At 45.9% G+C, this 24977-nt stretch overlaps 1 protein-coding gene across 1 annotated transcript in view; it reads right to left on the reverse strand.

Moving 5' to 3' along the window:
- Positions 1 to 24977, reverse strand: part of Hdac4 (histone deacetylase 4) — a 275958-nt gene that overhangs the window by 239390 nt on the left and 11591 nt on the right. The window contains exon 2 of the mRNA XM_037210476.1: positions 4063 to 4300. Within this exon, the coding sequence (XP_037066371.1) occupies positions 4063 to 4084 (22 nt within the window). The 5' untranslated portion in view covers positions 4085 to 4300. The remainder of the gene's footprint in view (positions 1 to 4062; positions 4301 to 24977) is intronic.

Raw genomic sequence — 24977 nt, forward strand, 5'->3', positions numbered from 1 at the left:
CAAGGGCAGAGAGCCTCTTTTTGGAGACTGTCATTATGTTGTGTTGACACAGTCTTCAGCTCCTCCCATGTATTGTTTCAGACCAACAGAGTATTATTAAACTACAAAATGGACCAAATTAAAGCAGTGATCTTGGATTACACATGCTTCCCTCAAAATGGTTTAACTTTATGTGTAACCCGACACTGGCCAGGCCTTTCACTTAGACCTAAGGAGAGATAGGAAAACAGAAAGAAGGCTTCCTATCTGAGGCCATCAGCTAGGTCACCATGGATGGCTCCTAGCGGATACCTACTTTCTCTAAGCAGAGACCTTCAAACAAGGAAGTTCAAATACACTATAGACACAGGGAGGTATCAAAACTGAATGAGTGGATGATCAGGTGACAATGCCTGGGTTTCCTGGTAACCAGCCAGTTACCAATATCTAGGTGCACTTTAACATGCAGAAAGAGACAAGCAATTATAGAAGGGAAATGGACAGGAAATAAAGAATGGCTGCTTGTTCTTCCAGGGGACCTCAGGCACATCAGTCCTCACACCGCTATTTACAGGGGACCTGCCTCACAGTCAGAGGTCTAAGAGCTGAGTTCACCACAGCCTGCCTGGGCATATCCCAACAGTGAGGGCTTCAGTGCAGGATGAGACCAGCAGCACCATTCAGAACCTCCTTCCACGAAGTCTTCACAAACTGAACCAACCCAAGCCCTTTCCTCAGGCTGCTCACAGCACTGGAAACAGTTATTTAGAGCAATAAATCCCAACAGCTAGGCGGCTTTTACGTCAGAGAACCAGGGCCTGGCTCTAGCAAAGTCCAGAAAGAACAGCAATAAAATCATAACGCAGGCCTCACCCAGCACCACAGGGAGTTTAAAGGAAAACAGGAGAGAGGAGTTATACACAGCAAATAAAAAAGGCCACTTCATCACCAGGCCAAAGCCAAGCTGCCCTGCCAATGTGAGAGAGGACCCAAAGGCCACAGGACTCCACCAGGGCCTAATGTGCCACCAGCATGCGCCAGGCCACACAGGAGCAGCCAGGAGTGAGCCAGGCAGGCCAGGGCATGGGACCAGAGAGAAGACACTGGGGTCACAGAAAAAGGGAGACAGACAACTATGAGACAGTGACAAGGACCAGCATGACTATCCTGGTTCCCTAGCTTTGTCCCAGCACAGTCAGAAGTTTCCTGTTCTGGATAGCAAACTAAAGGCTGGGAAGCTCTGTGTAAGAGGCTGTAACTAACCTGTGCAGGGCTTCAGACTCAAGTCCCAATATTAAAACTCCCCAATATTAAAAATCAATGGATTAGGTAATTGACTACTGATTCTCTTTCTTCCCGAAATCAAATACAAATTCAAAATACAAATAAACTGTGGAAGGATTCAAAGGCAATGCCTCACAATGAGAAAGGCCCAGAAGACTCACACCTGAAACTACAGGGCCAAGAGGCCAGTATGTATCACCAGTAAGGACCTCTGGCCCAGGCACAGAGCCAGCTCCCTTTTTGGCCATTCAGGGCTGTGATGTGCCATGTGAAGGGCACCTGTTAGATGGCTGCAGAAAATAATCTGCAGAAGACCAGAGGGCTAGAGAGGCAGGAGTCTCAGCAAGCTCCAAGCCCTGAACAAATAGCCCAGCCCCAGACATGCAAGCATTCTGAGGAAAAGAATGGTCTCAGCACGAGGCAGCTCTATCTGACCCACTGCAAGACACAGAGGCACACACAACTTGATGCAAGGGGAAGAGCCACCTAGAAACCCAAGGCTAGATGAACAAGCAGAGGGGTAGCTCAGTGGTTGAGCACTTGCCTGATGTGCAAGAGGCCCCAAATTTGATCCCCAACAGAGGGAGGGAGGGAGGGAGGGAAGGAGGGAGGGGAGGGAGAGAGGGAGGGGAGGGAGGGAGGGAGGGAGGGAGGAACATTGATGGGTAAAATTCCCCACACAAAGGGCAAAGACTCTCTGAAGGAGAAAGCCAGAGTCCAGCTGACCCCATTTCTGAGGTTAAGGCTTGAAGAAGGTAGCTGGGAAAAGTCGGAGGTAAATAGATGGGGCAAGATCCATTAGCCAAAAACAGGAGAGTATTTTACAGAACAAAATAAACACTGTACTCTGGTAAGAGAGCTCATTAATCAAAAGAATAGTCATTAATTTTTAATTAAGCGCTGGGGGGAAAACACTGAAATATATAGAGAAAAATGATTAATAATGTTAAAAGACTATTCCAAAAATGTAACTGCAATAGAACATTTTACTTTTCTCAGAAATCAAGAAGCAAAGAGTAGAGGCCATCCTGGCTTAAAAACTCAATTGAGTTAATAGATATAAGTAACATTTAGGGAGAATGTACAAATATTCTTGTACATAACTAGGTCATGCATATGTATGAGAAAATTTTAAACACAGTACTACGATATACTTGCAAACTTCTTTAGATCAACAACACAGTAACAAGAGCACACTTTTCCTCAAATGCCTGGGTAGTGTGTCCAAGATCTGATTGTATCTCTATCAAGTCACATAGTATGTACCCCATTTAAACAGCAAAGAAAATGTAGTTATTTTCTTCAGCATGCTAGCAGAAATCAAACAGACTGAATCTGCCCAGTGCCAGAGGGGTGACGGTAGGAAACTATACCTCCTTACACACCGCGATTAGGAAGTTCAGCTAGACAACATTCTAGAGCAATTTCAGTCATCCTTAAGACATTTTAAACCTGTATGTCTGCCGACCCAGCTTCAGCTTTTCAGAAGTTATCCAGTGGAGATACTTACGATACTGTACATAATATATTCACAGTAATTGTGTGATGTCAACTTGGGGCTACCGTGAATACTGCCATAACCACATAAAGACCCATCACAAAGTGTCAGAAGAATGTTAGGTTTATGTGCACACTGACATCAAGGATTTCACAATACACTAACATGTAAAAACATCTAACATACTACCTCGCATACAACTGTGGACACATTTCACTACATGCTCATACACAGGGAAGATATAAACCTCCATCTCACTGCAGAGCAGGAGGCATACCTAAATACCAATATCTGCTGTACACATTTCAGTATACACAGCTTAACTTTTTCCTACAATCACCATAAACAATTTCTTCAGAACAATCAATACATGAACAACTGAATCAATAAAACCCTCCTACTTAAATAAAGCCTGGAACCCTGCCCTCTGAAGTTCTCAGACAAAGCGATGATGCCCCAGAGAAGTATGTGTAACCATTCTGCTCTCGGCAGTCCTGGAGGAAAGGGTCTAGACCCTAAGCCTCTGCCTCTACCCAAGAGCAGGCTCAGAGGCAGGCTGACAGGGCCTCAGGCAGCCTCCTGTGTGTACCCAAGACAGACACTGACATCTAAAGCTCCAGAGACTACACGGTGAACTAGAAGCAGCCAAGGGCAGGTGAAAGTTCCACAGGAGGTCAGGCAGGGCTCTCTACATTTATCATGGTTCACGATTTGCTACTTTCTAAGTCCAAGTCCCATACTTATTTGTTAAGACCCAAGCATGCAGTTTCTGATCCTGTTCTGCCCTTCCAGCTCCTTGACCTTAGACTAGTCCTTGTCCCAGCATTCCCAAATGCATCTAGGGCTAGTGAGAATCAGAAAGGCTCCTGAAATGTTTAATATGGCACCAGAGAAAGCAAACTAAGACACTGGATTGGCTGTGTGGAACCAAGGCTCACCTCACCTAGGGTCATCACAGCAGCACTGCCCCTCACTTGCCCTGACAAGAATCTCACTATGCAAGCTACCTGCTGGTATTTATCCATCACCTACTCAAACACAATTCTTTTTTCTGGCATCAAAGACACTGTCTTCCATTAAAGTAGGCATGCAAAGCCAGGGCATCCTCTGACTCTCCAGGAGGTCTACATCAGCCTCTTGAGCCCAAAGACAAGAACCCCCAGTTACTGAGCCTTGATGAGGCTGCAAACCAACAGCACTGCCCCAGGAAAGCAAACTCTGAAACGGAACAAGCAGGCTGCAGCGGCAGCAGCGACACATCTGTAAAGAGGAGCACTAGGAACCAAAGATGCAGGCCTTACCTGGATGGCTTTGGGAGCTCATTGCTAGCAGTGTCAGCGCCTTAAGTTCAAAATGGCTCAAAATGTCCACGTAAACAGTAGCTCCAACCAGCTCCAAACTTCCACCAGCACATGCAAGTAAAAACTGAGGCGGCTCGGGTCCCAGCTGCGTAAACTCGAAGTCTCACTGGCAGGGTCTTGTAAACCAAGTAATCCACAAGAAGAGCAGAAGTTGTCACCTGGCCTTGCAGAGATGAACCTGCATGGTCAGAGAAGAAAGGAGCCCTCAGTTGGGATGTGAACACTGAATCTGGACACCACCACCTAACTCAGGAAAGAGGTTTCACTCTTTTCTTTTTTATAAACCCAGGAAGTGGAAAAAGCAATTCACACTAAACCATTTCTATCAGCATGAACTGAGATTTGTCAAAAATCACATGTGAGCAAAACACATTGGTGAGCAATGTTCTTCATCACCGCTGACATCATAGAATAGCTACGCAGTTGGCTGGGCTGTGGAGCTGTTACACTCATGACAGAAACCCAGCAGTATTCCTGACCTCCGCCCACCAGATGCCAGTAGCATCAGCCAATTATGACAACCAAAAATGTCTCAGGGAGGCCAAAATCAACCTCAGCTGAAAGTCTTATCTAGGGATATCAACCACCCTTCCAGAAACTTCCCCACCACCAGGCTATTGGGAGGAAGTAGTATAGAACCTTACACTGATACACATATATTTCAAGCTGCACAGGGAAAATGCCACTGTCCCACCTTGCCTTTCCATTGACAAGCACCCATCCAGACTTCTCTGCACACGCTGCTACCATAAAATTTAGTTCAAATTCCTTAAGTTATCTCCCTTGTGCTGGTCTTTATAACTACATTTTCCCAGGTTTATAAGGAATGCATGGCCAGGCAGAAGAGTATCTTCAGGGTACCTGGGGTAGCCTCTCCCCAGAGGCAGGTGCTAAGTAACATACACACTCAGACCCTTCCTGCTGGACTTATCTTTCTCAGCCTTTTGCCCATAGGAACCACTGCCCAGAGAGCATCCTAGTCCCCAGTTGCCACTTTCCCAGGTCACTCTACACCACTTGGTAAATGCTTGGGAGGGTTTGAAAAGAATGTAGGTTTTAGGGCACTGTCAAAAGTCCTGGATTTAGTAGATTCTCCCGCTGACCAGACTCTTCTACAACCCAGTCACACTTCAGAGACAAGCCAATGAATGTCAACCCAAGACTACCTGACTGATTCTGGCTCCAGTACCTACTGAGCCATCTGTCTATAACTATTTCTTTAAGAATGTGATGGCCGGGCGGTGGTGGTGCACACCTTTAATCCCAGCACTTGGGAGGCACACTCGGGAGGCAGAGCCAGGTGGATCTCTGTGAGTTCAAGGCCAGCCTAGGCTACAGAGTGAGTTCCAGGAAGGTGCAAAGCTACACAGAGAAACCCTGTCTCGAAAAACCAAAATAAATAAATAAATAAATAAAATGTGATTAATCTTTTTTTTTTTTTTTTTTTTTTTTTTGAGAGTGTCTCACTATATAGACCAGGCTGGCCTTGAACTCAAGGAAATTGGCCTTCCTCTGCCTCTCAAGTGCTAGAATTAAAAGCATTCAATACCATGCCTGGCTTATGAATCCTTTTATTAAGCAAGTCAAGTATTTTCCCCAGCTGCTTGCAGCTAATCAGCTCATCATGTCAAGGACTGTCTCTAAATGCAGGCTATTCAAGGTGGTTTCCAGCTTTACACTATTGCCTATAGCTATGTGTCCCTTATCTTTATGACACCTGACCTGTACCCAACAGCACCATGACTTTTACCCATGGGTTTAGAACTTTTACTCCTCTCAGTCAGGATACCACTTCTTTAAAGGGAAGCAGGCACCACAATTCTGCAAACCCTGTGACTCTAGGCAATTTTGCATCCATCCTGCACAAGGACACGTCTTGACTAGGGTATAAAAGTCTCAGGTCACAACCATCCATCCATCCATCCAGTAACACTGTTCCCTTGGTACCATGGAATATCCTAAGTCCAGCTACCCCAGAGTTCCTATCTCTATATAACTTTTAGGGCTGGGTATTGCTGATGTCATTTTCTTCTGCCTACATGCTACCATGTCTTTTCTTTAGTCTGGAAATTTAAAAATACTGTCAGACGGTGTACCGCTAAGTGTCTCTTGATTCGTTTTGCTCACAGCAAGACCCTTTGAATACATTTCCATCTTCCTGCTCTGGAAAATGCTCAGTCACCCTTGATTATTTTTATTCAACTCATTCTGGCTTCTTGAGAGATTCTATACTGCTGCTGGACTCTCTCCACAGATCCCACCCCTCTTGCCTCAGACACATCTGTTGTTTATTCTGCATTCCCAGGCGGCCTCTCTGGTACATTCTGCACATGACTGCTGAGATCTTCCACAGTATCAGCTTTCTTCATTGTGGTCATGATGCCATTTAAGTAAGCTTTAAACATTGTTCTCCACTACTTCCCTTGAGTACTTTTATTTGGCCTGATCCTCTTCCTAGTCATCCCACCCCCACCCCACACGCCCTCATTTCTTGAGCCATGTCTAACCAAACTTCAAAAAAGCTTTCTCTGACTAAGACAGGAATCATGTTCTTCTGAGCTGTGTTCTTAGGTAATCTGGAACACCTTGTTGCCGGGCTCCACATTAGGACTGTGGTTTATCCTCAAAGAACAGCCCCTCCAGACCAGAGCACCACCCAAGCCCACCTTGCCCTTCCTACAGGATAGGTCAGCTTCCCAGGATCATAGCTCCCACCCAAGGCTTCTAGCAAGCTCTCTAAGCACCACTGGTGGGGAGGGGCCCCTTCTAATAAAACCCAAGAGTTTCTATTGGGACACAATACATAAGTTCTGGGAGGACTCATACTTGGCAAAACTGAACACTAGAAATACTAGGGCTTAGAAGAAGAATGAGGTTCATAACCAATACACCACAAAAATGTATAATGAAAACATTATCACAGTTTAAAAAAAGACACTTAAATAGTCCTAACAAAAAGTCTAATAAATGCAGAATTTTAAGATTTAAAAACAGTGACAACAATTTAAAGAGAAGATGTTTCTGAGGCTGAGAGTCAAGGACAACTGAGCCCACTCTCACCTGTGTCTGCAACCTCGTCAAACTGTCCAGACACTCCACTAAGGGGTGGAGCTTGTCAACTTTAAAAAGAGTCATTTTTGTACCAGATAGGAAGAACCACCATGAGGTAGGACTGGAAATGGTCAAGAGACGGGTCATTCAATTTTTGTAACATCAGTGTTCCCCAAGCAACAGAGGCTCAGCAACATGCTACCTACAAGAACACATGTTCAGTCTAGGTACATAATAACATTCAAGTCAGTAACAGACTGCATTCCGCAAATACAGCGGTGGTGGTCACATTACAAAGGAGCCCCATGTGACACTGTGGTCACCTTAGCCTGTGTAATAGTCACACAATAGCAATGATGACAACACTACATAGTAAGTTCCTTCACAGAGCTGAACTTGACTATGATGTCACAAGATGGGAAAAGTGCTATCACACAACCGTGCAGGTTAAGCACCACTGACCAACTGACTCCACTTAGAATCCCCCAAGAGATGATGAGGAATCCCTCTGTGTCTATGAGGGCCCTTCTAGAAGGAGGAACTGAGCACTAAGTGCCATCTTGAGTAAAGGAAGCACCATCCCATAGATGGAGAGATCCAGAGAATGACAGAGGAAACTGGAAAAGCCTGCCCAACACCAGCACCTTCCTCTGCTTCCTAGCCCACATGACCTGACCTGCTGTGCTCTATCACGTCCTCCCCACTGATCAACTGCACCCTCTGAAATCATAAGCCAACGTCCATCTCCTTTCCCTTGGATCTCTCAAAAACATCTGGTCACAACAATGGCAAAAGTAACTAATACCCAAACACTAACCAAAAGCAAGCTGGTAAGGAGACATCAGCATCAGACAAAACAAACATTAGGTCAAGTTATCAACAGGATGGCAGAAGGACCAGTACGTTGAACAGTAAATGAAAACCACACTTTACACTAGACGCAAAACTAAGAAAAGCATGAAGGAAACTGGCACATCTACCATTACAGCTGAGGCTCTCAATGCTTGTTCTCGGGGACTGTTACAACAGCAGATAGAAAACTAGCAGGATGCTAGAATACATACACACACCTCAAGGTGGCTCAGTGACGTTTACACAATACTACACAAAAGCAGTGGGGTGCACTTTCTTCACTGGCCTTTAACACACAGAGCAGGAACAGAGGCAGAACACCTTTAGACCCATAAAACAAGTACCATTAGGTTTAAAAGGACTCAAGTCACATAAACTTATTTTACTAATGGAATCAACTTAAAAATCAGTAAAAACAGAAAGATATCTTAAAATCCCAAAAATGTTTGCACACTACATGATGCATTTCAGTTCCCCACACACCTATGACCTCAGCATTTGGAAGGTGGAGGCAGGAGACTCGGTAGTTCAAGGTCATCCTCAACTACATAGAGTCTGGGAGCAGGCTGGGCTACATGGAACCCAGTCTCAAAGTATACAACAAAACATTTCATGAATGAAGAATCTGGAAGGCACTTTGCAATGAATGAAAATGGAAACATAAGACATCAAACTATGAACTGCCCAGGGGGAAATTCTCCACACTGAATCCCTGTGTTAGAAAAGAGTCTTGAGTCAGTGACAGCAGGCTTCACTTAGAATTAGACAGGAACAAAACAAACTCCAAATAAACAAGAAGACAAAGAGTAGAAATCCAGTCAATGAAAAAAAGGAAGAATAAGGCCAAGCACAGTGGGGCACACCTGTGACCCAGACATTGGGGGGGGATGAGGAAGGAAGCCAGCGAACTCAAGCCTGTACTACACAGTGAGCCCCATCAGGAACACAGAAGGGAAGACAGGGGAAATGAATGTGACAAACTATTCTGAAAATTCACACTATCAAGAAGAGGGAATGAACACAGACCATACAAACAGTAAAAAAAAAACAAACGAGATAGCATCATAGACAACTTTATGGCAAGGACTTACATAAAATTAACAAGAGCTTTGAAAGACCTAAATATCAATTATCAAGAGGGCAGACACATAGCAGGTCACATCTTTGGGGTCCCAGACTCATCAAGGGACCCATCTGCAGCTGTTGCCATGGCGGGGGTCCACCTGACGGTGGCACTTGGCTTCCCCTCTTCTACAGGTTAGCTCACATTCAGTGCAGGATAAGGAGCCCTTATCTTTGCTTTTGGTCACTAGCATTAGTGGAGACAGCTGAATATTTCTTTCTTCCTTGCAGTATTCGAACAATCCAGGGTAACCAACTTCCTCGGCTCTGTCCACTGGAGCTCCATTAAGTCAGCTGCTCATGCTTCCCGGACTTGTTGCCCATCTTTTTTGTTAAGCATGTGTTTACATCAAGTTAGTACTGACCCTGAGGTCCCAAGCTAACCACTACAAGGTTTCTAAAGTTGCCCTTTCCTCTTTTTTAACGCCTTTCTCCAACAGTGAGAAACCTGGCTCCTACAGTATACAGTTTCTTGGTTTGTTCTCCTATACTCATAAGGAGTTTCAAAAGCCCTCCACACAATGAACAGGCTCATGAGGAGACGGTACTGTGTACTCAACACTGTGCTTCTGTCCTCAGCCTTCTGGTGTCCACCCAGCCCCGCTTCCAGAGCTGTCCATGCATCACTTCAGGACAGTGGGCTGTGCCTCCAGGAGAGCAAGCTCTAAAGCCAGGGTGTTATGTTGCATTTGGGGTTTCCAGTCTGACGGGTCTAAGAGTAAGGAAATAAAAACATATGGCTGATCCTAGTGGTGCTCACCTTCAATCTCAGCACTTAGGAGGCAGAGGGAGACAGATCTCTGTGAGTTCAAAGCCAGTCTAGTCTGCATGGCCAGTTCCAGGTCAGCCTGAGCTACATAGTGAGACCCTGTCTCAAAAAATAAATAAAAATAAAATACAAATTCAGTAGAAAAGTATCTATAAATGTAATTTTAAATTGAAGATTCTTATAGTTTCCACATAGGTTTCTCTTGCTGAAGGCAAGTTTTTATGTTGTGGAATCTGATGCCAACACAAAGCAAAGCAAATAGAACAATGAGGCCAAGGCACCAACTTCAACAATCATGAACACTCTGCCATTCTCACTTCATCCACATCTCCTTTTCCATACACTGAGATGCCCAAAATCGAACTGTAAATAGTTGCAAGTGGGTTCAGCTATCACCTACTGTGGGTTTGTTGCTGTGGGTTTTGTTGATGATGTTTGTTAATGCACTGCCAAAGGCATGATGAAAACTAGCTTCAGTGCCATCCTCTCAGAGCTCTGTTACCAGCAAGAAGGTTTCAGAAGATTTCACCTTCCATGGGAGAGGCAGAGCCTATGGGGTCTTGATCAGGGCAGAACCTGCTGGGGTCTGGAACAGGCTATGACAGGCTGCTATTACAAGATGGCTGAAGACGGTCTCTAGAGCTGGAAACTCTGCCTTCCATTAAGTCACACATCAACCTCTGGAGTTCTTTCTTGGCCAAAAGACAGTCAGTCACTCCCCAGTGCCACTGCAGACTGTTTCAGAGCCAGGCTGGGCCAGGACCCATAAGCCAAAGAAAAAGACAAAAAAAATCTGGATGCAGAGGCAGAGGACTAAGGATGCCTAGAAATGAGGAGACTGATGAGCCAGGTCCAGAAACGATGTGCAAGCCATTTGACACAGATATGGGGAAGCAGACCAAGGTAAGTCAGAAGACAGTGTGTAGGCCCCCTGGCCCAGGGTGCTCCAGGCACCACACAGATGACAAGACCATGTCTGTAAGAGCCAGAGAAAAGGTGAGTAATTCCGATTTACAAGTGCCTTCAGGACAACAGTGACAGGCGTAGCCATCCCACTAAGTGCCGTCTGAGACTGGGCACAAACTTTTACAAAGACATCTCTTTCTGTATTTCTACTCCATACAGAATAAGTAGCACTGTAGCTTTGTGTGCTAAGTTACCTAGGTTCCTCCCTCCTGCAACTTGGAAATTCTGAAATCCTAGTTGGCTTGACTTCACATGAAGCAAAAAAACCTTCCAGTGAGCAAAAGTCTCAGAAGCTGTAAATCTTTAAGAGGATTTCTTTTAAAAATCTTTATGAAGCTACCAAAAAGAGGTGTGAGCAAAGAGGGCATGTTCTGTCCCTTACCACACCCAGTGGCTGGTGCAGGAGCAGCAGATAGTTAATGACACCATCGAGCACGAAGTGACAAGAGAGAGTATGGAGTAACGAACGCAGGTCATTACAGAACACAGGAGGGAGGGAGAGCAGGAGGCCGCTCTCACCGCTGCCAAGCGATGCAATCTTGAGATGCTCACCAGAACAATAAGCCATGAAAAAGAACTGGAAGGGGGTGTCTCCATCCACACACAGTACACCTGATGCCCAGAAAACCCAGGACAATCAATCAGTCAAGAGCTATTAAAATGTCTACATTAACTTAAGATTGAAAAGTAAGATGGTCAATAGACCTAAGTGTTTCCACACAGGAGGGACAAAAAGAAAGTAACTCTGAGAAAACATTTATGATACCATCAGATTATCAGCAAATAGCAAGGGCTAATTTTATCAAAAGATGTAAAGCTTATAAGCTTTATTGGAAAGTATAAATATACATATAAGCAAAATTAAAAGATTTAAATAAATAAAACATTGTTCTATGCATATGGATTTAAAGACCTAACAATGGTTCAGACATTGACATTCCCCAATTAACTGGTAGTCCATGCAATCATAATAAAAATTAATAAATTTTTAATTTTAAATAAAAATTAGGCCAGGCAGTGGTAGTACATTCCTTTAATCACAGCACTTGGAAGGCAGAAACAGGCAGATCTCTGTGAGTTCTGAGGCCAACCTGGTCTACAATGCAAGTTCCAGGACAGCCAGGGCTCTTACACAGAGAAACCCTATCTCAAAATAAACCCCAAAATTTTAAAATTAGATTTTTTTGGAAATTGACAAATTAATATTAAACTTTACAAAGAAACACAAAGGACCTGGAAGACTTAAACTCTCAATTATATTATATTGATTTATTATAAACAAGCCAAGGAACATAATATTCTAGAATGAACACAATATGAGCAAGGTCATCTGATAATAGCCAAGAACTCACCCTAAATCCCAAGGTTTCATTCAGTCTTTCTGAAACATAATGCTTGGGTCATGACCCACCTAGCAACCCATCATAAACACAGGAGATGGGTTACAGACCTAGTCCAAAAGACCACAAAAAAACAGTGTTTCCATAGTTAGAGAAATCTCCTCAGACCATAAAGAGAAAATTTTCAATTTATCCAGACTCAGCAGAAGAAAGAGAAGACAGCCACACAGCAGGAGAAGCAGCCTACCACAGAACATTCAACCAGAGACTGACACCCAAAACTCACAAGGGATCCTCATGAATCTGAAGAGCTGACAACCCCCAATTTAAGGGTGAGGGGCTTGGGGAAGAATGGGCAAGCGGTAAGAACAATCTCCTCACCAAGGTCTATAAGCAGACAATCAACACATACACAGTGTCTGCATCTGTGCCAACAGGAAAATGAAAACTAGAGCTACAGCAGGGCAGGACTAACTCATCAAAACGTCTACATTTCCTAAGCAAAGAAGCACCAAGTACTGGTGAGGACATAGTAATAACCAGAGCTCTCACACTCAACCCTGAGAGCATGAAGGGCCCAAACACCCAGGAAACAAATCCCTGGGTGACAGGAAGTAACACAGTATGCACAAATCCTATGCCCCACTAAAGCCCCTCCAGACAACCTGTTCTCTAGTTCTGCCCATGAAGACAGAGAAGTGAAATGGGGATGTGGCTCAGTTGACAGACTGCTAGCCTAGCACGAACAAAGCCACAGACTTGGTCTCCAACACTCTATAAACCCAGTGTGCTGGTGCACACCTGTAATCCCAGCACTGCGGAGGCAGAAGCAAGAAGATCAGAAGTTCCAAGTCATCCCTCACACATAGTGACTAAGGCTACATGAGAGTGGCTAAAAAGTTAAAATAAAAAAACAAGGACATACCAGCATTATCCGTGATAGGCCAAAACTAGAAACCTTCCAGACGCTGGTCATATTATAGAATGCTCTACAGCAAGAATAAAACTATCTTCACACAGTCACAGACAGATCACACTTTACAATGCCAAGCAGAAGAGGGCAGACATACATGGTTTGCACTGGATAATGGCACAAATATAAAATGTGTAAACGGAGAGTGCTGTTCTCAAGTCCTAGGACACCCTGGAGAGCAGTGTGGGACCACAACAAGGGAGAGTGAGTGAAGAGCTGCTGTCTCATCTATGAGAAGGCTGGCAAGGGCAATGACTGCAAAGTTCAACCCAAATACTTCCTGGCTGCTGTCACGTTCTCACATAGGTTGAACCCCATGAAAGGTTGGAAGATGGGGCTCAGTTCCTCAAAGACCATCTTTTGTCACAGAAGTCCAAACAATACCCACATGCCTATCGGTGTGCACCTCTTTACCTGGCTCTCTAGCTAGCAAACACACAGCTGACAGCAGTTCTTGCCACTACCTTCCTACAACCCATGTGCACAAGAAGCCGGTCATTCCTCCTCCTTGAAACACACCTTACAGGAAGGAGGTCAAGGTGCACATTACACACAGACAGCAAGGGAAGGCCTGAGTCGGGATGATCAAAAAGAACAATACGTATGAAATAGGTAGTTTAAATGTTTTGATTAAATGCTTACTTTAATCTGAATTTTATTAATTAAAATTTAAATAAATTTTAAGCAAAAATGAAATGCTGACTGTATGATTCCTCTTACTTATACAGTAAGCATTTTAGTAAGCCCTCTTGTCCTCAGCAAATGAAATATGGGCTATGAGGTTTGGTGATTATGTTTTATAAGTGTGTCATTTTATAAGAGATGGCTCACACAGTGAAAGGCTACAGATTTTTCCCCATAATTTGTTGGGACACATTGATATTTACTTTCACAATAGACGCCATACTTGAAAGTAATAAAATCCCATTTCACTGTGTTCTGACAGAAATAAAATATGAAGTACTTCACTAATCCACAAGCTGAGTCTGAACAAGCTGAAAGGATGCACAGCCAGGTGGTGGTGCACACACCTTTAATCTCAGCACTCAGAAGGCAGAGCCAGATGGATCTCTGAGTTTGAGGCCAGCCTGGTCTACAGAGCGAGCTCCAGGACAGTCAGAGCAACACAGAGAAACCTTGTCTTGAAAGAGAGAAAGGGATAGAGAGAAAGAGAGGGAGAGAGGAAGGGAGGGAGGGAGGGAGGGAGGGAGGGAGAAGGGTGTGCTGCACAGAGGGCCATGGTTCTTTCCAATGAATGAGAGCTAAGATGCTGGAAGTTATGATGAAGACAGGAACAGGGGCAGCACCATGCCAGCATCCTTGAGGCCTACCATACTTTCTTCACAAAAGCCCCACGGATCCTTCTGCTGATGGCCATGTCTAGCTACTGCTACTCTATACTGAGGTTACAAATGACGAACACCCACATTCTGGCCTGATCTGGAACATGTACAAACTTCTTGGTAAAATAACTCTTTAGATGAAAGGCCCAACTGGATCAAAATTCAGATAAAATGATACTTGTTTCCTTCACCTGCAAAATGAAATGATTTTGGAGAAAGATTTTAGAGGAGGTCTGGTTAGCACAGGGTCCTATGGATTATTCAATACCAAACTGCAACAAAAGGCCAGGATGTCCCAGGCAGATAGCTGTAACACCCAAGGAAAACCCAAGACTTATCAATGACCCACACAGGATCCCAGAGCAGGAGGCAAATGGCTTCAAAGCCTCACTTTGGATTTGAATGAGAACTGTCCCCCATAGTCTCGGGCATCTGAACACTGGGTCTCCAGTTGCTGGTGGCATTGTTTGGGGAGGTGTGTGTGATACAGCCTTGATGAAGAAGTATGCACGTGGAGCAGCCTTTGAGATTAAAAGAACTGTGCAGCTTCCAGGTTGCTCTCTCTGCATGCAGTTAGGTGTTACTTCCTCCTCCTGCTGCCATGCCTGCAGCTTGTTGCTATGCCTCCCCAACATGATGGACACTTAGCCTCTGGAACCCTTAAGCCGAAATAAACTCTTTCTTCCATAAGGTGCCTTGGCCACGTGTTTAATTGCATCAACAGAAAACTAACTAATACACTCACTTAAATGAACTAGTGAACACGGTGCCATCCTGATAGAGAAGCAGGTACTCAGAACCACTAACTTAGGGCAGTACCAGCCACCTGCACAGAAGGCTCACTTAGAGTGTCACAGATGGAAAACAGTGACAATGAGTTCCCACCTCCAACCACACAGACACTACTTGAGTAGCAGTTCTCGCGCCTCGGAGGACCCCAAAGTCTTTTCAGAGGGTGGAAAATCAATTCTTTTTCTTCGCGCTTCTGTGCTTTGCTCTCTCCAGAGTACTGTGGCACTTTCTAGATGCTCTGTGAGGACAGTCAAGCACACAACAAGTATGAGCGCATCGGGTTCTCTCTTTTCTCACCACAGCTCAAGAGATTCGTATCCTACGAATACGAGCGGTGTGCCCCTCTACTTTGAGATGCACATGCCCATACCAGTAGTTATTGTGCCTTAAAACATGGGCTTGTCAGACTTATCCATAGCCCATTCATTCAGCCACACCTCCAGAACACACCATTCTATCACCACCAACCGGTATACAGACAGACTTCCCTCCAAATGTCTTACCATCTTGGCAGCGTCTGGAGCCTGGGAGAGTGGAGAAGCTCACACCTTGGTTCTGCACCAGTGAGGTAGAGTGGGGTATGGGGTTGAGTGAGTCACACCCAACAGGGGCAGCCACAGCCCCTCCTGAAATGAACACTGGTTCTCTCTCTGCTATCAACCTGTGCATAAAGCATCCTCTCTAACTGCCTGGATGACTCCTGAGCACAAGATACTGGAGTGCTCTGCATGCTAGTAGCCTGCTCCTTCCTGAACTGCCCTTGAAGTTCACTCACTCTGGAATCGACCTCTCTCGTTTGTGAGACTCTGCATTAAGCATGACTCCTATTTGCCAAACATTTTCTAAAACTCACATCTACTCACTGAGTAGGTTGAGGATATTTTTGCCGGCTCTCAGTGAAATTCTTACTATACCAACAGAGGTGTTTGGGGCAGCTTACAGGACCTGAATGGATGAGGATGAAGCCCAAAGGTCTCTGAAGACCACTACCACCACCACTACCCCAGTGAGTTACCTACGTGTGAACCTGAATCCATCTTAGATTTATATGAACAGACAATTCACCAGGAAAATGACCAAGCAAAAACAGAAACACTAAGACTAAATGCCACTGAGGTAACACAGCACTCGGAGGGACATGCCAGAGAAGCAGGATGCTGAAGACAAAGAATGATTGACAAGCTCCTACACTACATGAAGACCAGAACCAAATCTCACAGAGAAATCCAGAACTAAGTTGGGTAAGTGTCAAAACCTTCAGCCCCAAGGAATCGACCGAACTCCCAACAAAGAAGAGCAAGGGAGACAGCTGTTAAAGGGGTGCCTAGGATGATGACAGCAATGACGACAGTAGGAGGAGGTAGAAAATGCACCCTTCAAGTTCAGGGGAAAATTCAAACAAGAGAGCAAGAAGCAAGCACACAAGTTGTGCCATTGGTTTCTCATCAGTGACTCATGGCCAGTGTGCCTGCTGTATGAGCTGAAGCTTCTATGAGCTGAAGGAGAATAATCTGGTTGGACAACAATGACAGCATGGCCACCATGGTCCCAATGCCACCTGCTAACTAAAATGGCATTTCACCACATCATGTAGAATGATGCCCCCAAGTGTGCAGTCAACCAACACCTGCTCACAAAACCCCTGCGTCTGCAGCCTAAACAAGACCCAACATTGCTGTGGGACGGTCTATGTGTCAAATTGCTCTGATTGGTCAATAAATAAAACACTGGTTGGCCAGTGGCCAGGCAAGAAGTAGGTGGGACAAGGAGAGAGGAGAATTCTGGGAAGCAGAAGGCTGAGACAGAGAGACACTGCAGCCGCCGCCATGACCAGCAGCATATGAAGACGCCAGTAAGCCACCAGCCACGTGGCAAGGTATAGATTTATGGAAATGGACTAATTTAAGCTATAAGAACAGTTAGCAAGAAGCCTGCCACAGCCATACAGTTTGTATGCAATATAAGTCTGTGTGTTTACTTGGTTGGGTCTGAGCGGCTGTGGGATTGGCGGGTGACAAAGATTTGTCCTGACTGTGGGCAAAGCAGGAAAACTCTAGCTACACAACATCCTTCCAGTGCCTACTGGAACTCTCATGAGGTTTGTGGTGGGAGGCCATCTTCTGCCAAAAGCTGCATACCTCCTCAGTGCATCCCCCTCCCTGAGTAAGGAAGGGCAACTTAGCTTCTTCTCTGTCTCCAACTGAAGACCCCACAAACCACACAGGGCCACACCTTAATCCGCCCAATGTTCTTCATTCTGTCACTGCCACCTGATAAGGGGCAGAACTGGCAGTGGGTCCTGCTGGGGCAGGACCACATACAGAAGGAAAGATCTGATTCATCAGGAGCATCACAGAGTTGCCCAGAAGCATGCTCAAGAACAGAGGCCCACCCAGTAGACTACAGGCATAATGCTACCTGACCCCCTCTTGTATTGAAGCTACAGCAAGGATGATGATTCCAAACACTATACAAAGGCCACCTCACCTGTTTAGTCATCACAAGACCTTTCATTTTAAATGAACATTCTATGAAAAGCAAAATGTCTTATCTCCCACTCACCAAAAAGAATGAAGAGAGGGCACAGTATCAAGTAGCAGGAGTCAATCTGGGGGAAGTATAGCAGAATTGTCCCTCTGTCTCTTCCCTCAGCCTACATATGTGGGCCAGTGCCCTCTTGACCTGCATGCAGCTAAGGAACAGACCTGGACCAGGCTGGGCCTATGTGGTTGTACTTTTCCTGAGCTGGAAACAGAAAAGCACTGCCACTCTGTGTGCGACAGACAGCTCCAGGCCCTGTGCTGCTGGAAGACCAAATCCAGCAGGTACCACAGCCAGGGACAGTAAAGGACCAAAGGAGCATCAAGAGAAGGCAAGGGTATAGGGATGGGATGAGGGAATGACCTCCAACAATGGGGAGATGGAATGGGGTGCCCTGGGGCCTGGGAGGCAAAGAAGCTAAGAACCAGTCAAAGAATGGTGTGTACAGTGTGAACACAGCTGCCAGTCTCCACACTATACACATGTATCTGGAGAGTGTCAAGACTACTACACTGAGAGGCACAACTAGAGGGCCATGGCCTCACCTCCCTGCACAAAGGACTTCCCAATGTCATCTGCAGGCCCTTGAGCTGCCTGCTCTCAGCAACTACCCTGAGGCTGCACCTAGGGACCCACCATACTTTGTCTTTTGAGTCCTCTTTCACTCCAGTGAGGATGTGTGTATTTTACTCTCCTCTCTGAGAAGATTCTGTCTCTGATAAAATGGCCTTTCAGAAACAAAGTTTGCAGACCTCCAGTTCCACCCAACTCCCAACTCTCCATTTTCACAGAAAAATGACCTGCACCAACCCACTTATCACATGAAGGGATCTTTGGAACAACATGCTTCCATAGGGCAAGTCATGGAGATGCGAAGTGCCAAAAGCAATGAACTCCAGGGTAGAAGCAGGCAAGGAGTAGGAAGAAGGCCGTCTTGGAGACTTGTCCTTCCCACAGACAAATCAGAGGTACTAAAGAGGCAGGAAACTTCAGGGATGAAGAGAGGAAAACTGAGACTTACCATCCAAAGGGCACAAGAGTACATGAGAAGAGTTTGGGGCAAGTCTGGAAAAAGTGGGACTCAACTGTGGGGTCCCACTACAGGTGAGCCCCGGTCATGAGCAGACCGCCTGCCTGAAAATAAGAGAGTCCTCATGATGCCACTGTAAGTGCTGGTAAGGATTAATAAATGGGAGCTCAAACACCTGAGCAGACAATACCCAATCAGCTCCCACCTGCCCACCAGCTGCCCATGTCTTCCAGGCTTCTCTGCAAGTCCTAGAGCAGTCCTCCAGATGTGATTCCTGCTGTCCAAGAAAGCTGAATCCCTGGAGGGGGTGCTAGTGCCCCAGCCTTCAAACCACCTGCTCCAGGACGGTGTGGTCAATGGTCTTCTTGGGTTAGCTGCCCTCCCAGATCATGGACTGGTCACCCTCATCCTGTCTTCACACCACTGGGGTTCCATCCCCAAAAAGCCCCACAGAGCACCAGTCCAAGCTGAGCTTGGCTGGGCTGGGCCCTGATGCAGGCTCTGCATCTCCAGAACCATGTGATGGTTCTCTGCACTGGAAACTCGAAGAACTCAAGAAACAGCTAACGGTACCTGCCTCATCACAGATCATTGAGAAAGAACAGTAAGTCTGTGAATGAGGTCTGGCCCTCTCACAGGCACTGAGGATGCCAGACAACTACAGGCAATTCCCCAGGTCTAGGCCACATGGTAACTGCAGTGAGGAAACAATGTAGACCGCCATGGCCTTCAGGCAGAAGTATGGTGAGGAATCACTGGCCTGTCCCTACTAACAGTACCAATTCCCACTGGTCCAGGACTAGGCATGAAAAAGGAGGACATGACCCAGGACAGAGACAATGCAAAGTCTCAAATCCTGACCCCTGAGAAGCATGGCCTAGAGCTGAGTTTGATTCCTGTAGAGAACAAAGGCAGACAGCCTGATCAGGTTTGGAGTTTGGACCTTGTCAGCAAGGAGTAACGGTGAAGAACTACAAGTTCTGCAGTGACTCATGGGTCTTGTTCCCCAAAGCCTCTAGTCAATTACCCAGGTACAGACTCACACACATACGTCCACAATGACTGTACTTTGAAATTATACAGTATGTTATGCATTATTAACCGCTAAATATAAACTACTGCTACATAGCACATATTTCTGCTACAGGAGTACCTCTCAGAGTATATGGCTTAACGCTTGTATAACACACACACACACCACTTACAAACACGGGTCTCATCCCATCGTGTGTGTGTGTGTGTGTGTGTGTGTTGGAGAGAACAAGTGTTTGTGCTTACCATGGGACCAACAAGAGCCTGCATTTTACAAAAGCCACCCACCTTTCAACACTACTACAGCATGCATAGTTTGAGCTCTGAGAATATTCTGCAGTTGGTTGTGACTGAATTGATGCTACTGAACAGTACACCTTCAGATGGTTAGAGCCAAGTTTCAAACTTTTTAATCTAAAAGGCCCCCCACACATACAACAGAATGTCAAATGACATGGTTATATGGTTCCTTCCCTCTATGTCCCCTCCCTTCAGAGCCATGCTGCCTGTCCTCTTCTACTTAGCCTTTCTAGCCCCCTTCAGAGAACAAGGAAAGGCACTCATGCAAACCTCCAGTGCACAGTGACCAGCACCTTCCTTAGAACCTGCAGGCTGCCGAGAACAACAGCCATGTTCACATCCCAGCTGCTGGTAAGACAACTGGGGACAAACAGTAGTAAACACAACATCAGAACACATACATGTATTTACAGAAACAACTGTCCCCCAGACATGGGAGAAACATATCATGTCACAGTGAAGGAAACAATCTTGGACCCAGTGTGACATGCCACCTACTGTCTCTCTTCCCCACTGCAATGAAAATTGCAGCCAGGGAGCTCCAGGGCAAGACCAAGGACTCTCACTCAGTGCATTGTTTTGCATATTCTAAAAATGAACTACAGTTGAGCAGTCTCCTTTCATTCTGTATAGTTACTACCACACAAATACACCTCTTTAACTGTATCTGACTGCTCTGCTAAGAAACTAAAGTTCTGGGGAATTTAGACCCATCTTCCAAAGCTTAGAGACAGAAATGAAAAGATCGGAAAAGGAAAGAATAAAGGTACACTTCATTCAAATGCAAAATATGTAAATGAGAGCTGACTTCATTTCCTCGCCCCCAAACTAGAAATGATGTGTGTAACTTGCCCCCAAGTGGTTTAGTCTCTGACTGTGCAGCAGATCCACCCTCCTCTACTGCAGGGTCCTTTGCTTCTCAAGTTTGAGAAGCATTCATGTCAAGGCTTCTAGGCCAGTACTGGCAGCATTTGTGGATAGTGGGGGGAGCGCTAGGGGTGGTATCCTGTAGGTACTGCAGGATGCTCAGGAGCCTGGCCTCAACCTAGTACCACAAGCACAGCTTGTTATGACAACCCAGACCATCTCCTTCACTGTTAAATGGCTCCTGAGGAAGGATAGGTCAAAAACGCCTAGGGATGAGACCCCTCCAACAGACTCAACCCTGAGTGATTCAAGTCACCAAAGTCTCCAGCAAGACTGGCTTACATGCTCCATAGCAATGGAAATCACACAGCCAAGGGATCACTGTGGCTTCAATACCAGGGCCCCAGCTTCCCGCGCTCTTTCAGCTGAGCACAGAATCCCACCACTGGCAGCTGGCTGCCCAAGCTAGGCAGGGTGTGCACCCACGGAACAGATTAAAATTAGGCACCCTAATTATTAAACTGTCACTGTAAAAGCCGGGAATACCATTTTTTAAATGAATAGGAGAATTAATGGATTTCTTCATTTGCTTGCATTTGTGCTACTCAGCCTGTCTTTTATTATCAAGGCAGTCATAAAAAATGCTTCTGCCACATATGCAAATTAAATCATTAGTATTTTCCCAATTACAGTAACTGCTTATTTGTATTGCTGATCTATTCTTTCAATTTAGTTCCCTTAATATTAATGATATTAGAAATGCTTTAATAAAAATACTCAGGCAATCAAGAAACAAAATTCTCATTATATACCTTTCTGATCATGTAAACGAGGACTACCCAGTAGTAACCTGAATGGGCTACCTCACAGAAACTGAGGGTAAACCCCAAGAGTTGTAGGGCCCTCCCCTTATATAGGTTTGCCCACTCCTCCAGAGGCCCCCACAACAGGGACAGGTGGGCCAGAGCTTCCCAGGACACAGCCCAACCCAAGTAACAGCTTCTACTTTATCATAAGGCCAGATGAGAGGTACCTCTGCGGTTAACATACCCATGCTAAAGGTACCTATCTAACAGCATACTCATCTTGCTCTGGTCTCTCCAGTACCCAGAAGACACCTGGTTCCTGTGCCACCCCGATCCCAGATGCTCAGGGGAATCTCCACATCATTGTAGGTCCAGCACTGCCCTTCACCAATGGGGCCTGGCCCTGCTCTTCCCACACTGGGTGCAGTCTTGAGCAGACCTTTGTCAGTCACAAACTTCAATCTAGAGTATGAATGACTTGTCAACAAACTGAGTCTGTAATCTGTGCAGAGATTGAGTCAGACCTAGAAAACAGATCTGACAGTGCTCAGGTATGTGAAGTCCTCTCTTAATCAAGTGGAACCATCTGGGAAGAACAGGTACCTTATACCTGAACATTCCAAGAATCTCTGAGAAATTCACAGCAAGGGCAAGGGCAAGGGTAGAGCAACACCAAGACAAGTTCATCTCCAAACCCCATACACTGCAGGACTGGGCAGTCAAACTGAGTCTTCCCTGTTCTGAATGAAAGACAGCCCCAGTCCGATCAACTCACAGCACTCCTCTCAGACGGCTAGGCTAAAAGGCTGACCCATACACTGAGAGAGGAAAAGAAATAGATACGGAATGGAAATAAGAAAGCAAAGAGGATGCTGGTAAGTCCATACAATTCTGTAGGGTATGCAGAAAAGCCTAATCCCTGGATAAGCAGCACCAATCGTAGCCAACAAGGACAGGAACAGGAACCAAGGAAGAGAAACTGAGGGACACAAGTGTCTGAGCAATGTTCAGGGAGCCAACAAACAGGGGCATCTGAGCTGGCCAGCTCACCTCTGCAGAGACTGAGTGAGTAACAGGGAACAGTGTACTATCTCCTCCAACAACACACTGGACAGGGAGACAGAAATGACCCCAGGACATCTCTGACCACGGCTAAGAGCTGGTTGCATGCCAAGCCAGCACTGAGACATGCAGGCTCTAAGTACTGATCGCTTGATAGATCAGGTGTTCTTAATCTGAGATGCCTAGGATACCTGGTGAACTCCAAAGATCCACAACCCTTTCAGCTATAAGCAAAATGGCATTTGCAAGGTTTATATCCCCGCTCTGTGGGTAAACCGTCAATAAAAAAGAACTGCCCTTCCTCCAAAGGAGCAAGTGCTGACTGCAAAGACGGGTCTGGCTGCTTCACCACATACTGGCTGTGGCTAGGCACACTCCCAGGGCCCCTCTGCTTTTAGCCCTAAAATGTTCACTGTATTACATATGGACAAGGGTAATACTTTTTTTGTTGTTGAGGTTTTTTTTTTTTCTTTTGGTTTTTCAAGACAGGGTTTCTTTGTGTAATAGCCCTGGCTGTCCTGGAACTCGCTCTGTAGACCAGGCTGGTCTCGAACTCACAGAGATCTGCCTGCCTCTGCCTCCAGAATGCTGGGATTAAAGGCATGCACCATGATGCCTGTCCAAGTGTGATGTTTTCACAGTTTCAGATAAACTTCCATATTCAGGAACCCATGGGCCAAGGACACAGTGATGGGCTTTAAGGAGAAGTGTCTCCTTGTATGTCCCCCAAGTTCCTACACTGCTGTGGGAAGGAGCCAGTGCAGGGGCACTAGTAAGCCCAGATGTGGGAGAAAACAAATACTACATGGCACGCGCATACATACAGATACACACACACACACACACACACACACACACACACACACACACACGAAGCCAGGATTCTGACTTCCACGGGGTATGCCCTGTCCTCATGGGTCTGTCAGGAGTCAGGACTCACATGACTGGGGCTCAAACACCCCCACCCCACAGTGGGAGAAAGCCCTCTCTCCAGTACTAACTAGCACTGCCTCTCAGTTGAACTTTGCTGCCTCCTAGCCTCCCTCATACCAGGAGGCAAAGAACATGTTCTCACTCTGTACACTCAGACATGCAGGATAGCTACTCTTAAAAGGAGAAAGCACCCTGTCCTGGAGCCCTTCAAGGTCCAAAGGAAAGGAGGATTCTGGCCACCCTCTGCCAGCTTAATGGCAGGAGAGCTCTGCCCTAGTTCAGCTCAATATGGAGAAGGTAAACAGGGCAATGGTGTAGTGGAGCACACCTTTAATCCCAGCACTCAGGAGGCAGAGCGAGGTGGATCTCTGTGAGTTCGAGGCCAGCATGGTCTACAGAGCAAGATTCACGACAGGCACCAAAACTACACGGAGAAACCCTGTCTCAAAAAAAAAAAAAAAAAAACAAAAACAAAAAGAAGGTACCCAGAAGCAACCTATTCCTAGCCTCAAGTCTGTGAACAGCTGCAACTCCAGGCATGAGGCTTAGCTGTGTCCGAGCAGCACACACCTACTTTGGTTCCAGGATAGCACACAGAACAAGTTCGTGTCACACCAGGAGAGCATCAACAGAAACAGGAAATTAAGAGGGATCATCAGTACCGACATGGAAAGAGATGGCACCAAAGCAGAAATAACACCAAGACCACCAGGACTGGGTCACAGTGGTCCTGGCCACAGGATGACCCATGTAACACAGCTCTGAGGCTAATTTCCAAGGAAGAATATGAAGTTAAGGTAAATTTCCCTGGACACCAGAACCGGCAAGCCAAGAATGGACAAAGCCTGGGGCCCTGGATGATTCCATGAACAAAATGGACAATATGGAGCCACAAAAAGATGGAGGGTGGAGTCCTCCAGGCAGAAGCATCCTCCTACCTCCAGGGTTAGCCAGGCAAAGATTGAGGCCACAGTTATACCTGAAAAACTAAGAGGAACGCCCTAAGGAAAAGAGGTCAGCACTAAATTTAAGTATAACTCCTGGCCAATTTCTGAAGTCTAAAAACCAAGGCCCAG

The sequence above is a fragment of the Peromyscus leucopus genome, chromosome 13 (genome assembly GCF_004664715.2).
Source record: "Peromyscus leucopus breed LL Stock chromosome 13, UCI_PerLeu_2.1, whole genome shotgun sequence".
In the NCBI taxonomy this organism is placed as follows: domain Eukaryota; kingdom Metazoa; phylum Chordata; class Mammalia; order Rodentia; family Cricetidae; genus Peromyscus; species Peromyscus leucopus.